Genomic DNA, 13,406 nt, shown 5'->3' on the forward strand with positions numbered 1-13,406 from the left:
TGTAGCTTCCTTACCATCCCTTTGGAATTAAGGTCTAAAATATTTTCAAAATTGTCTGTGCACCATCCATATAGGATACACTTAATAAACATGAATTTAAAGCTTGCTCAGTGAGTGAAATAGCTTTCATTGGCCCAAAGGGTCAAGAGGAGTTCATAATTTTTAGGTTTTGCCACATGCACCCAGTTATCACCTATGTCTTTAGAGGTGATATATTCTAGACAACAGAATACAAAAGAGACAGCACACAGCTAAAAAAACTTCAGGGTACTGTGCGAGTAGCACAGTATTCCAGCAGACAAGTGGCCAGGACACTTGTCCGTGGCACACTGTGCCACTCAGTGGAGCAAAGGCAGATGGACAGCACCCCTGGCATTCGATGCAGGACTTAGATACGCTCCAGCCTCATGCAGCAAGATGAATGGGACAACTTTCCTCTGGGTATTTCAATGCAGTCAAGTTATGCGGTCTGAGAAGTGTACAAAAACACAGCTCTTTGGGCCCCAAAACTGCCAGCGTAACTGCACAACAAGCCCCATGATCGCCAACAAGTTAAATGCTGCTCTTGTTGTTCTGGGTCTAAAGTTTGGTTTCCTTCAATCAAAGCAGTTCTGCCTCCTTTCCTTACTGGCATATTAGCTGTCCCTATTAGGCACCTAAAGTGGTGTGTAAGTGCTGTGCTTGGAATAAATGTAATTAAGAGTCTGGAAGAAGGTTGAGGAGATAACCATGACTTTTATTAGGGGGTATTCAGCTAAAAGTAATTAAGAACAGATGATCAGAGAGACAGAGACAGAAGTGCATTCTCTGGGTTCCTTAGAAATCTGGCACAATTGTCATGACTCAATAGATGCTCAGATGAGTGTCCTAGAAGACTGAGAGGCCCTTAACCCTTCGGGACATGATCCACAGGATAGAATCATTAAAAGGGGAAATGAGGGGCGCCTGGTAGCTCACTCGGTTAAACAGCCAACTCTCGATTTGGCTCAGGTCATGATCTCTCAGTTTGTGAGTTTGAGCCCTGTGTCTGGCTCTGCACTGGCAGCAAGAAGCCTGCTTGGGATCCTCTGTCTCCCTCTGTCTCTCTGCCTCTCTCCTGCTCACTCCCTCAAAATAAAAAAAAAAAATAAACTTTAAAAAAAATTAATAAAGGCAAAACTAAATGGCCTTCCCTCCTACTCTGATGTAATTCTTCATTCGTGGATCTATGGTTAAACTGTACTCTAAAAAATTAATTTCTCAGAGTTTAGGGAGAAATTTGCCAAGAAAAAGTAATATTAAGTTGTACTAAATAATAGGATAAAAAAGGTCATCAGAGTGTGCTTTATTTGTCTTGGAATCTGATGTGATCTCATATACCTCATGACTTTGCTGACCCTCAGTTCTTAGGAATTAAGTTGTTTCTTGATACTAGTGTGCAACACCTCTTAAAGGGTAACAATATACGGGGCACCTGGGTGGCTCAGTCAGTTAAGCATCTGACTTTTGATTTTGGCTCTGGTCATAATCTCACTGTTCATGGGATTGAGCCCCACATCAGGCTCTGTGCTGACAGCGTGTAGCCTGCTTTGGATTCTCTCTCTCTGCCCCTCCCCTGCTCATGCTCCCTCCCTCACTCTCTTTCTCAAAACAAATAAACATTCCAAAAGAGCAACAATATGAACACATTAATACAGGAAGATAATGAAGATTTAATGAGTAATTATTATTGGAATTGAGACAAAAATCAGCAACCACAACAGACAACTCAGGAAGATATTGTAGTTTGCATTAATCGAAAGAACCAGAAAGTAACCAATATCTACTTTGTTTTGCTACCTATAGATATTGCTTCAAAGAGTGTTCACAGGAATTCTGAGAGAAATGATTACGTTTATTCTAAAGCACTTGTTTACCATAAAAATCATTAAGTTGTTTCTTGATACTAGTGTGCAACAAGTAAACACTTTCTACCATTCTACCACTGCCACCCCTCCAAATAACTTTCGGAGTTAATTTTATGGCCTCTCAGCTCTGAGCTTCCTGGGAGAACTACAGATCTTACCTCGACAACGTTGGTGGGATTGCGAATATAGATACCAGATGGCGTCAACATTTCAGGACTGGAGAGTCCTTCGGTGCCAGAAACACTGATGATCACATTGTTTCTTATTATATTTCCCTGTACTGGCCAGGCTAATTTAAGAAAAGACAAATCAAACCCAGGGGAGTCACAAACATAATTAAAATTTACATAACTCGATGGTCTTGCTTCTACTAATGCACGTTATGGTTTACATAATGCACACATAAATATACATGCACATATATGCATAAATATATATGCATATATGTGCATATATATATATAAAATGTTCAGTATGTTTCACAAATTAAGGTACCTAACATTTTGCCATCAGGCCCGTCTATCAAATACATGACAACTTAAGCATGATGTAATGGATTTAAAAGCACTTTACATATTTACCAATTTTTCTTTCAGAAGTAGCCTCCCAAGAGGTATATCTTCTGTCCATGTCTGTACCTGAGAACAAAAGGTCATGTTACTTCATTCAGCACATTTCATGCCCCCCAGAAAACCGAGGGATATGGCAACGCTAGTTCTTATTCTGGGTTCGCTTTATTTTAAATTTATTTTTATGTTTTTAATCTATGAACCATACAAAGAGAAACAGATTATACAGGCTTTTTAGTTCTAGAGTATTGCAGCGAATCAGAAGTTCATCTAAAAACAATAAAGAACAAAGAAACAGATGTAATGTTTCACCTCTTAGGAAGAGTTTAAGTGTCTCCGTGATCAAATGCCACATGTTGTCCATGTGTCAGCGCCAGCCCCTCCCCTAGCTGTTCAAACTGGCTACCAACTATTCTGCAGGCTACACTCTTCCCCTGGAAGATGTGGAATGTTCTGGAACAACAGGCTGGACGGTACCTGGGACCCTCATGCCTAAACCAATGAAGTTTGGAATAGAAGAGAATGAAAGAGCATGGGCCATGCTATAGAGAACGATTAGCCATGTATGCGACATCAGTAAAGAGCAGCCCCACAGACCCTTCTCTCCTCACTAGGTATTTAGGTATTTGGCTCCCGTTTTCATGAATCTGAGTTTACAAACTCATTTTGCATGAAATCGAGTACTTTATAATACACTAATAAACAAACATCTAATTTCATCACCTGCAGTATAATAGATGTCCAGAGCCTCTAATTCACAATAAACATTAAGGGCTAAATTAAATTCCTCCTGCAGGTTTTCTTCTTGCCTAGTTAATGTCTATTCCACGTAACTGTTTTCTGCTAAATTAATATCGCTAGGGTACCTTCCTACACTTCCGCTCCAGGTTTCAGCAAACGTTTCCCCTCACACAGACAAAAGTAAGAATAGACAAAGTCAATCCTACACCTGTTATTTTAACTGCCCTGTAGCTGCCCTTTCCCAATCAAAAGATTTTCCTGCACGTGATTGCCACTATTATCCTTAGCTCTTTGTCTTTTAGAGCTGGAGTTTGTTTTAAAGCAAATTTATATGATCCATATTTTCTCACTCAACAGTTTCCCTCTCAGGATTAGGACATTATAGCTTTTTTCTCGACAGATCATTCTTAAATGAAACACATACATGTCCCCACTGATGGTATCACAGAATTAATTTAAATATAAAATACTATTTAACAAATCCAGTTAGAGGCTCACTTTCATTGAAACCTCTGATTTGCTTTTGTATTCCAATATATTCAAAGACCCTTTGTTTATTAATTAATTCATTTCTTTCAACAAATAGACCTACAATGCACTAGTTAATGTGCTAAAGGCTAAGGAAACAATGTTCACATGAAAGCTGGTGATACAAATAGACATTAATCATATGATTAGAAACATGGTAGATAATAATTTTAAATCAATAAATAATGATTGGGACTAAAAGAGCTTAAATAGAGGGACTTGACTTAGGAGTGTGGGAGAGAAAACTTTATAGGAGGACAATGAGCAGTATGAGCAGAGGGAAAAGCTTATGTAAAAGCCCTGAGACAAAAAAAAAAAAGTGGTCTTTTGAAAGAATTAAAGTAAAATAGGGTAGTTAGAATACAAAGGAATAGAAAAAGAGCAGGACAAGTTTACAAATATCAATATAGGTGAAATCATGGAGGGAGTCTTCTTTTTTAATTTTTTTTAATGTTCACTCATTTCTGAGAGAGAAGCAGAGACAGAACATGAGCAGGGGAGGAGCAGAGAGAGAGGGAGACACAGAAGCTGAAGCAGGCTCCAGGCTCTGAGCTGTCAGCACAGAGCCCAACACAGGGCTCAAACTTATGAGCAGGGAGATGGTGACCAGAGCCAAAGTGCAACACTTAACCAACTAAGCTACCCAGGCACTCCACGGAGGGAATCTTCTAAGCCGGGTTAAGGATTTAGGACTGTAATCTAAGAGCAATAAGAAATTCTTAAAGATTTTTAAGGATGAGTGAAATGATGCAATTTGAGTTTTCTAAGAATACTTCTGGGTTCTGCAAGGGGAATAAACTTTAGGAGTAAAAATGGATACGAGTGATGAAGCAGAGGTTTCTGAAATATGAGCTTCTTTAGCAAGCCTAAGGAGCAGCTGAGAACAGAATTCAGGATTTTTAACTCCGTGTCCAACATCAAGGTTTAACATACCATGAGACTTTGCAGAGATTTATTTACATGACTTTGAATTATTGTGGAAATTGCAGACAGTAAATTTGAAAACCTCTCATTTCATATTTATTAAACCTGAATCAAAAGGTCACCTTTAAAAGATCAGTTTCTTATTGATAAAGTTTAGGAAGCTAATTACTGATGGGTAAATTGAAATTCAGAATTTTAAATTTAATTTCTTTATTATTTCAGACAGAGAGAGTGCAAGTAGGAGGGAGGGACACAGAGACAGGAAGACACAGAATCTGAATATCAGACTCTGCTTGTGAGCACAATCTGAGTTGTCAGCCCAGAGCCCAATGCAAGGCTTAAACTCGGGAATGGCAAGACCATGACCTAAGTCAGACACTAAGCCTACAGAGCCACCCAGGCTCCCCTGAAATTCAGAATTTTAAACTATGGCCCATTTGTACTGATCAGAGGCTATTTTATTGATTAGGAATTCAAATTTTGGGGAAATTCCTTTTGAAAAAGAATTTATCCTACTCAGGAATGCCAAAATTAAACAAGCTCATCACTTACCCACAAGCAGGGCATGGCCTAAAATATTGTAGAATGTATTACTGTCCACCTTCAGGCCCAAGGTCCTTGACATGCTGAGGCCTCTACTGAAAGAGCTCCACACTGTGCAGCCCTGGATATAGGAATCTGAACAAGAAAGAGTAAGGCAAACATTTGAAATAAATCCTGATGGCTCCTCAGATTCTGAAGATCATTTTCAAATCAAACTATTATATAACTAAGAACATTTTCCCACACAATAATGAAACTCAGGAAATGAGGAGTTGGAAAGAGAAACCAAATCAAGTAAACAGGCCAATGAGCCTAAAAGATACCAGAGATAAGGAAGGTGGAATCCAAGAGTCAGATGCTAGAGAGAAAACCATCTGAGAAAGATACAGTATGGCCAAACTACCAAAGAACACATAGCTGTCAAGATTTCCAATTGGCCACCATCGTTGGTATCAATCCTCATCACAATAAGGCAGACAGTGACTAGAGAGAAGCCAAGGACAATGTGAAGAATATTCCTAAAGGACCAAACCTGATCTTTGAAAATCACATCTTCCCTGAGGAGATACACTCATTATTTCTTCAAGCTGTGACATAATTTTTTTAACTTGCCAGGCAATAATATCCTTGGCCCAAGACAGGCAGAGATTCTTATTCCAAAATGGAAGCAAAGTCAGAGGTTAACCTGAGGATCATGATTCTCACATTGGAATGTGGTAGCTTTATGAAAGCAAAAGGGAAATATCTCTACTATGCTAAAACAAATAGACATTTATTAAAATCATTACATCAGCTCCATGGGTATATTTCATGTACCCCCCTGCTCAATCAAGTTATGTCAACTGAATCAGTCAATGAACAAACAGTTAATGACTATCAACATATTTCAGGAATTGGGCCTTGTGCTGAAGACATACAGATGAATGAAACTAATTCTGTATTTGTGTAACTTCATTCCAGTATAGAAAACTTACATTAAAACAATAATGGCTAATTAAAGGATAAACCCTGATAAAGGAGTTTCATATTATTTCCACGTAGTGGGAGATATTGTATAAATATCAAATGTTTGAAGTACTGAAAAAATTACTTTGGTTTACAAGATAATTTGACTTTTAAATTGGAGCTCTCCAGGGGCGCCTGGGTGGCTCAGTCAGTTAAGCATCTGACTCAGCTCAGGTCATGATCTCAAGGTTCATGAGCTTGAGCCCTAAGTAGGGCTATGAGCTGACAGCCCAGAGCCTGGAGCTTGCTTTGGATTCTATGTCTCCCTCTTTCTCTGCCCCCACCCCCTGCTTGTGCATGCACATGCTCTCTCTCTCTCTCTCAAAAGTAAATAAACATTTAAAGGAGTAAATAAAAATAAATAAATTGGAGCTATCCAGAAAATTCTCAACTATGTCACCATAGACACTGAGCTTTCACCTTCCCCTCCATCTTGGCTCCTCTCGTGCCAGGTACACTCACATCACTCACCAATAAGTTAACCCATCCACCTCTGTAGGCAACTGCCTGCTGCAGACTTTTCCTGAGTCTGGATCACTATTGTACCACTCATTCAATATAGGCCAGCCAATCTGAACAACCAGTAAGTACTAATGTGTTTTTAGAGCTATTATACGTGGAATTTAGGGACTGGTAAACCTGTAAAAGTAGCAAGGATTCCAACACCCTCTAATTCTAGTGGCTGGGAGCAACCGGCCACACAGGGTACAAGGGCCTTCAGGGCATGAAACAATAAAAGATTCTTCGGCAAGCATGCCGGAAGTTTCTAACCTCTGGGTTAATATGATAACCCCTCCCAGGAAAGTCAACTGCACTTCAACAGAGACCCATAGGGGATAATGTATTAATTTGGTGACTTTCAAACTTTTAAGGCACTGAACACTTTTCAAATAAAACCAAATTTAAGGGGCCCCTGGGTGACTCAGTTGGTTAAGCATCCGACTTCAGCTCAGGTTATGATCTCATGACTACTGAGTTCAAGCCCCATGTCAGGCTCTGTGCTAACAGCTCAGCTTCAGATTCTGTGTCTCTATCTCTCTGCACCTCCCCACTCATGCTGTCTCTATCTCTCTGTCTCAAAAATAAATAAACATTAATTTTTTTTCAAATAGATACAAGTGTAGCTATTCTGAAGTAGGTTGGAGGAGGCAGATTGATTTTTGAGCAAGGAAGATTTTGATTATGTTCAATTGATACTTCATATGTGACTGCAACCCTGACTTATACTGGAGCTGGTGCCACATCAAACTTTCTGAAGCATTATAAGCACCAGGAGATCAAAGAACCAGAGAGTAGTGCACAAAGATACTGACCATCCCAAGGCGCTAGGGAAGGAGCCATGTTAGAAACCATCTCCCTAAATATCAAAAATAAATAATATAGAAAAGATTTGGCAAATTATGATAAATAGAGGTCCTTGGTTTGCATATGATTTCAGGTGAATAAAGAAAAAAAATTGCTGCAGGTGTCAGGATTCTGCCCTCAATGCTTACTTGAGCTCAGTGATTACTTTGTCATTGCCTGTTGAAATCTTAGCATCTCTCAAGGTCCACATGAACCACCAAGTATGCCCTGATAATCTTTGTCAGACATTACCCTCAGAACACCATCCCTTTTCAAGAAAAGCAAAGCTTGAATGTGTCAGTGTTAGAGGTGCTGGGGAGGGTAACTCAATATGAGAGCTGCTATCTTGAATACTTAGCATCTCTGGATCTCTGCATATTAGCTTCTGATATTGCCTTGAATACTCCTATGTCTCTCCAACTTTGGTTTCAGTACCTTTATCTACATCTGGTCATATTCTTCCTTTCTGGTTCTGATTCTGTTTTTCGCCTAGTTGTTCTTATCTGCATTTGATGTTTCCTGTTCCCTTCTTATGTCTTTAGATCTGGCCAAGATCTGCACCCATCTGCCTGCTCAGTGGGCCCAGGGAAACTACCTGGTCCTCAGCCCATTCACTCCCACTTTTCCAAGCAGAAGATTCCTCTGAGTTAGGACCATTTCACATGAAAATGCTTTCTGCTGCACCTGGGCTCTCATAAAAGTGATTATGTGTACTATTTAATATCAGTTTACCTGCAATCACAAAGCTAGTAAATGACAGAGGTAGGATTCAAGATGTGGTTAGCTCCTTGTCTATTGTACCTATAGTGATGTTTCTCAAAGTGTACTCCACAGACTACTTTTTCTAGAACCACAAGGTTTGCTTGTTAATAATTCAGATTGCTAGGCCTAGCTTACACCAGAATTTTTCAGGACAGAGTCTCTAACTCTAAATTTTAGTAAACTCCCCAAATAATTTTTGTTAGACATACTAAAATTAGAGAACCACAGGTCTAGAGTATAATTATCCATCTTTGAACCTCCCATGTACCCTGAATGTAGAGCCTTGAACACGGAAGAAGAGAGGAAAAAAAAAAAAGAAGAAGAAGTCATAGACCTGGACCCGCTTACCTCTCAGAGCTCCCACCAGAGTCAGTGAGCTCAGTTGCCGATGGAAGGCTTGCCCCAAGTCCCGGAACTGCACTCCCTTCAACTGGACCCGACTGGGCTCCTCTGGGAAAGACTGAACAATGACTCTGGCCCCCAGATCCCTGGATCCCAGCATCTTCTCACTCTTGGAATATAAACAGTCTTGTAAATTACCTGAAACATAGAATGAAGTCAGGGGGACCTGAAGCATGTGCAACATGCTTCCAGACAAATCATCCAGTAGGAAAGGTACCGTTGGTGCAAAGGACAAACGATTATTGTTTGTTTCATTTAATAATCTTATTTCCCTTTTACTTTGATTTTCCTCTTTGGATTATTAATTAAAACATCCAATAACTAGGACATGATGTTGCCTTCACTCTATTATTTCCAGAAGCCCCCAAATCAATCACCTTAATTACTGTCACAAAGAGGCTGACTATAACCCACAAACCCAACCTAAATAGATGCTTATTTCAATCCAAAAGATCCCCTGGAGGGAGCATGCAATAAAATGACCTTCTCGTGGTTGATAATTGTAGGGAAGAAATGTGAGCGCTGAATGCAATCACAGCTCTTTTTAGTCTTATACTGTCCAATGGGGTTTCCCCTTTATTTTGTTGCTTTGCAGTTTGGGGACTTAGCAATAATGCCACTGCAGAAATGGCACAGGTCTCCAGAGAAGTAACTGAGTGACATCCTCCCCACCTGCACCCTCAATACCTCCTTCCCAGCCCCTTCCCTAGTGAGGATAACAAATTGCAACACCATAATGCACTCAGGGTACCACTGCAACAGGGTATTGTGGCCTCAGGATCCAGGATACCTTCTGTTGACGCGTGGCATTTGATGGCATGAACTAACCTCAGAATAGGTACAAAACCAACTTCTGAAATATTTCTTCATTATTCATATTAATAAACCAAAATGCTACAAATAAAAAATGATGTACCATTCCACAGTGAATAATTTGCTAACACCCAGGAATAAACATAAGAGGTAAATGAAGAGGTGTTTCATATTTGTACGCTTTACCGCGATATTGATTATTATGCCAGTGATCCATAATTTTTTGAGTGACTAGGTCTCATATTATTTATTTGGCTACCTTGTTTACTCACCTAAGCCCCACACAAAGAAAGGCGAGTGATACGTTACTTGTTTTTAATGAATGTCTATGAATTTGTTTTATTTTAAGAATTTTGTAATAACATTTAAGAGTTATGAAATTGGGGATTTTTCCATTAGGAGCCAACAGACCTAAAATGGCCCAAACCTAAAAGTATCATCTCTCTAGCAGCATAATCAAAGGTAATGTTTTGGACAATATGGTCTGAGAATACCTGTATGGGAACTACCAAAATGGTTTGAACAGAATACAGATTCCATTTCAGAAGAATTGTTAAAGCTGGCAGTCACTGGATTCTAATCCACTGTATCCAAACCGTTTTCAGAATGACATGTTTGAAAGCTAGGTGACTGGGGTGGTGAAGGGTGGACTCAAGGTCCCTCTCACCCAACCACATTTCAATATTACACCCACATGCATCAATATGTAGACATGACACAAATCTTAATTCCAGCCATGACACTTCTTCCAGGCTCCAGACACTACCAGGGCACCTCTACTCAGATCCTGGCCTGGCATCTGTCTTGACATGTACAAAATTAAAGTCATGATCTGCAGCCTTCCACTCCAAAACCTGTTCCCATTCCCATCTCACTAAATAGCCTCATCATCCATCCAGAGCTCATGCCTGGGAGTCATCCTTGACACCCACACCATCCTAAACCAAAGTTGACAAATGAGATCTTCACAACATGTGAAAGCCTCATAATCTACAGCCTGGGAAACCAAAACATAACCTACTAAACTAACCATCCCTGAAATAGATGTTTAATAGGCACATCAGTGTGATTCAGTGCCTGTTATTCTTCTAGAAGATAAATTGACTTTTCAACCACTTACTTAAAGTATGTGGTAGTTCACTCAGAAAACAAACTCCAAAAGTGGGGGTGAGGGGAAACAGAAAAGCCCTATTAGTCTAATCAGTAACAATGTGCTGCCTGTGTCTGTGACTCTGGCATTAAACTGTTTTCCTGAGAATTTCAGAAGGGGTCTGGAATCAGAGTTAAGATTTCTGGGAAAAATGTTTGGTTTTTTTTCCAGAATATTTTTGCCCCAGAGAAATAATTTCACAAGTGGAAACTATTCTCTACCTCTTCCACTAGGTTGTGGAAGGCAGGAGAAGAAATGACAACTTATCAAGACCATTCTGAATTAAAGAATATTATGAATATGCAAAGACTAAGGGTTTATTCCATTTTGAAAGAAGTCAACAATACTACATATCATTTGACAATAAGAACATTCTTCCTCACTCATTGACTTTTCAACAAAATACTTCTCTACCTTCTGAACCACTGGCCTCCTGGCATGAAGCAAGGTGCTTCATCCTCTCAGTAGTGAGATTTCCTCGTATGGTAACACTCCTGCTGAGCAGCGCCACTGTGACCTTTAAAATATGGCGTCCTCCAGCCACCCAACTCTCTGTGAAGTTGTGAGAATATCTGAAGAGGGGGGAAAAAAAGAAAAAGACACATCTGAAGATACTACTCCAAATTTTATTAGGAATTGTAAGCCACTAGATTAGCGTCTCTGTTTGGGAGTCTATTTCCTTAGAAGCTCAGATACAGAAGAGTGAACTATGGGCACAAGTATGCGAAAATTAGGAATTCTGCAGATGATTGCACCATAACGCAGAAGCTCTAGAGTCTTCCAAGAGAAACGTATTTAAGAAATCTAAATCTTTCAAACATTTCATACTTTATAATTTTCTTATCAAAACATCTAGCATTATTTAGTGTAAAAAATACATCACTGAAAAACAAATAAGTGTCCAGACACCAACACAATTAAGACTTCATCTTCTTATATCTAAACAGAGCCGAGCTGATATTCAGTACCTCAAGGGTGATCTCAGATAGAGGTCTGTAGTGTGCACAGTGTCCACAATGACCATCTCTTCAATGGGTTTTGCACCTTTGATACCTATTCCACTGATGATAACAACTTCATCCCCAGAGTGCCAGTCCACAGCATCTTCCAGAGCCAACACTTTGTCACTGGCATGGGCAGCTGCTCGAAGATGGGTGACAGTTACTTCTGGTAGCGAACCTAAAGTCAAACAAGGAAAACTTATCTAGACATTTTGATAGTTAATAGGAATTTGCTAGTATTCAGCCCAAGAATTCTGTAAAACAAGAGTCCAGGAAGGCAAACATCAGGCTTGATGAGCACTGATGCTTTTGGATATTAGGTTTCTCTTCTGTCACATGTTGTAATAAAAATCATGCAGGAATGAACATGACATGGGGTGAAAAACAGGAATTGGAGTCAGCCTAAACTTACAATCAAATCATAGTTTTGCCATGTTCTAACCAAGGGTAATATACTCAAGGATGGGCCCCAGTTTCCTCAGCTGCAAAGCAGAAGTAGCAAGATCTTTCTACATAAGGTGTTAGGAGAACTAAATGAGATAACTATGAAACATCTAGCTTTGATCTTCAAATAAGAGATGTAAACATACTTTAGTCTTTTCATTCCCTGCATCATGCTGTTTTGAAAATGAAATTTAACCACCTCTTTCTCATTACAAATAAAAACAAATGGGTATTAGACTCTGAATATAAAAGTTCATAACAAGTCTCTAGTCTACAAATAGGGTTAGGAGAGCACTGATTCACGATTACCTTGGATTGGTTGTCCTAAGCCTTGATGATTCAAATGATCCCTTCAAATTCTGAACTGGGTGTATCCAAGATGGATTTGCAAAGCAAAGTGGAATATGGGGGAACTTGAGACTCTAGATTTCTTGGTTTGTATGAGGCTCCAGGGCATCCATCCGACCTTCCCCATGCCAGTATGCTCCTCCTTAATGATCAAAGACTTAAGAAGGTAGTCTGTTTCATATTTTACTCTGACCTTTTCCAACAAGGGTCAAAGCAAAGACTTTTTTCAAGCCATTACCTGAAGCAGCACTTCAGAAAACACGTGGCTTACTCCCAACTCCTCCTTTCCTCAGTACATTTCCTTCCTCCTTTGCAATAGATCATAATTTACCTTTAGCCCATAGCAACTTACTGTCCTCCCTTGTTGCACTAAAGTAAAATAATAATGCTTGAATCTCCAACTACAGAGGTAGCCGACAATAAATCATTTTCAAATTATTTTAAACTTCCCTCTTTATTTGTGTCTGTGTGTGCCCAGGCACATGTCTAGGCTTGGAAAGGTCCTTAGGTTAATGATGTAATTTCTGAGGTTTACTTGGGCAATAATTTTATCTTGAAATTATTTACAGAGTTCAAAATTTCTAATTATAGGGCAGGTGGGAATTAAGACATAAATCATCCCAAAAGAAAATAATTTTAATTTTATTTCTTGTTTGTATCTTTTAACCTTTGGTAACAATAAAATAAAATAAAGTCTATATATATATACATATATACATATACATATATATATACATATATACATATATATATATATATGTATGTGTATATATGTATATATATGTATATATATATACATATATATACATATATACATATACATATATATATACATATATACATATATATATATGTATATGTATATATGTATATATATATATGAATTTCTATGATCCATTCTTGAATGTCTGCATGGAAAATGTTCTACCAAGCACAGAAAATGTTT

At 38.9% G+C, this 13,406-nt stretch overlaps 1 protein-coding gene across 2 annotated transcripts in view; it reads right to left on the minus strand.

Annotated features, from left to right (window-relative positions):
* PKHD1 (PKHD1 ciliary IPT domain containing fibrocystin/polyductin) overlaps positions 1-13,406 on the minus strand; it is a 473,171-nt gene that overhangs the window by 278,214 nt on the left and 181,551 nt on the right. For both annotated transcript variants that reach the window (XR_009263031.1, XM_058734233.1), the window contains exons 37-42: positions 11,636-11,846; positions 11,082-11,239; positions 8,651-8,842; positions 5,201-5,326; positions 2,468-2,524; positions 2,045-2,175 (exon numbers count right to left, since the gene is read on the minus strand). Coding sequence is in view for 1 of the 2 variants with exons in the window: in XM_058734233.1 (XP_058590216.1) it covers positions 2,045-2,175; positions 2,468-2,524; positions 5,201-5,326; positions 8,651-8,842; positions 11,082-11,239; positions 11,636-11,846 (875 nt within the window). In the remaining variant the exon portion in view is untranslated. The remainder of the gene's footprint in view (positions 1-2,044; positions 2,176-2,467; positions 2,525-5,200; positions 5,327-8,650; positions 8,843-11,081; positions 11,240-11,635; positions 11,847-13,406) is intronic.

This window comes from Neofelis nebulosa, chromosome 6 (assembly GCF_028018385.1).
Source record: "Neofelis nebulosa isolate mNeoNeb1 chromosome 6, mNeoNeb1.pri, whole genome shotgun sequence".
Lineage (NCBI taxonomy): Eukaryota > Metazoa > Chordata > Mammalia > Carnivora > Felidae > Neofelis > Neofelis nebulosa.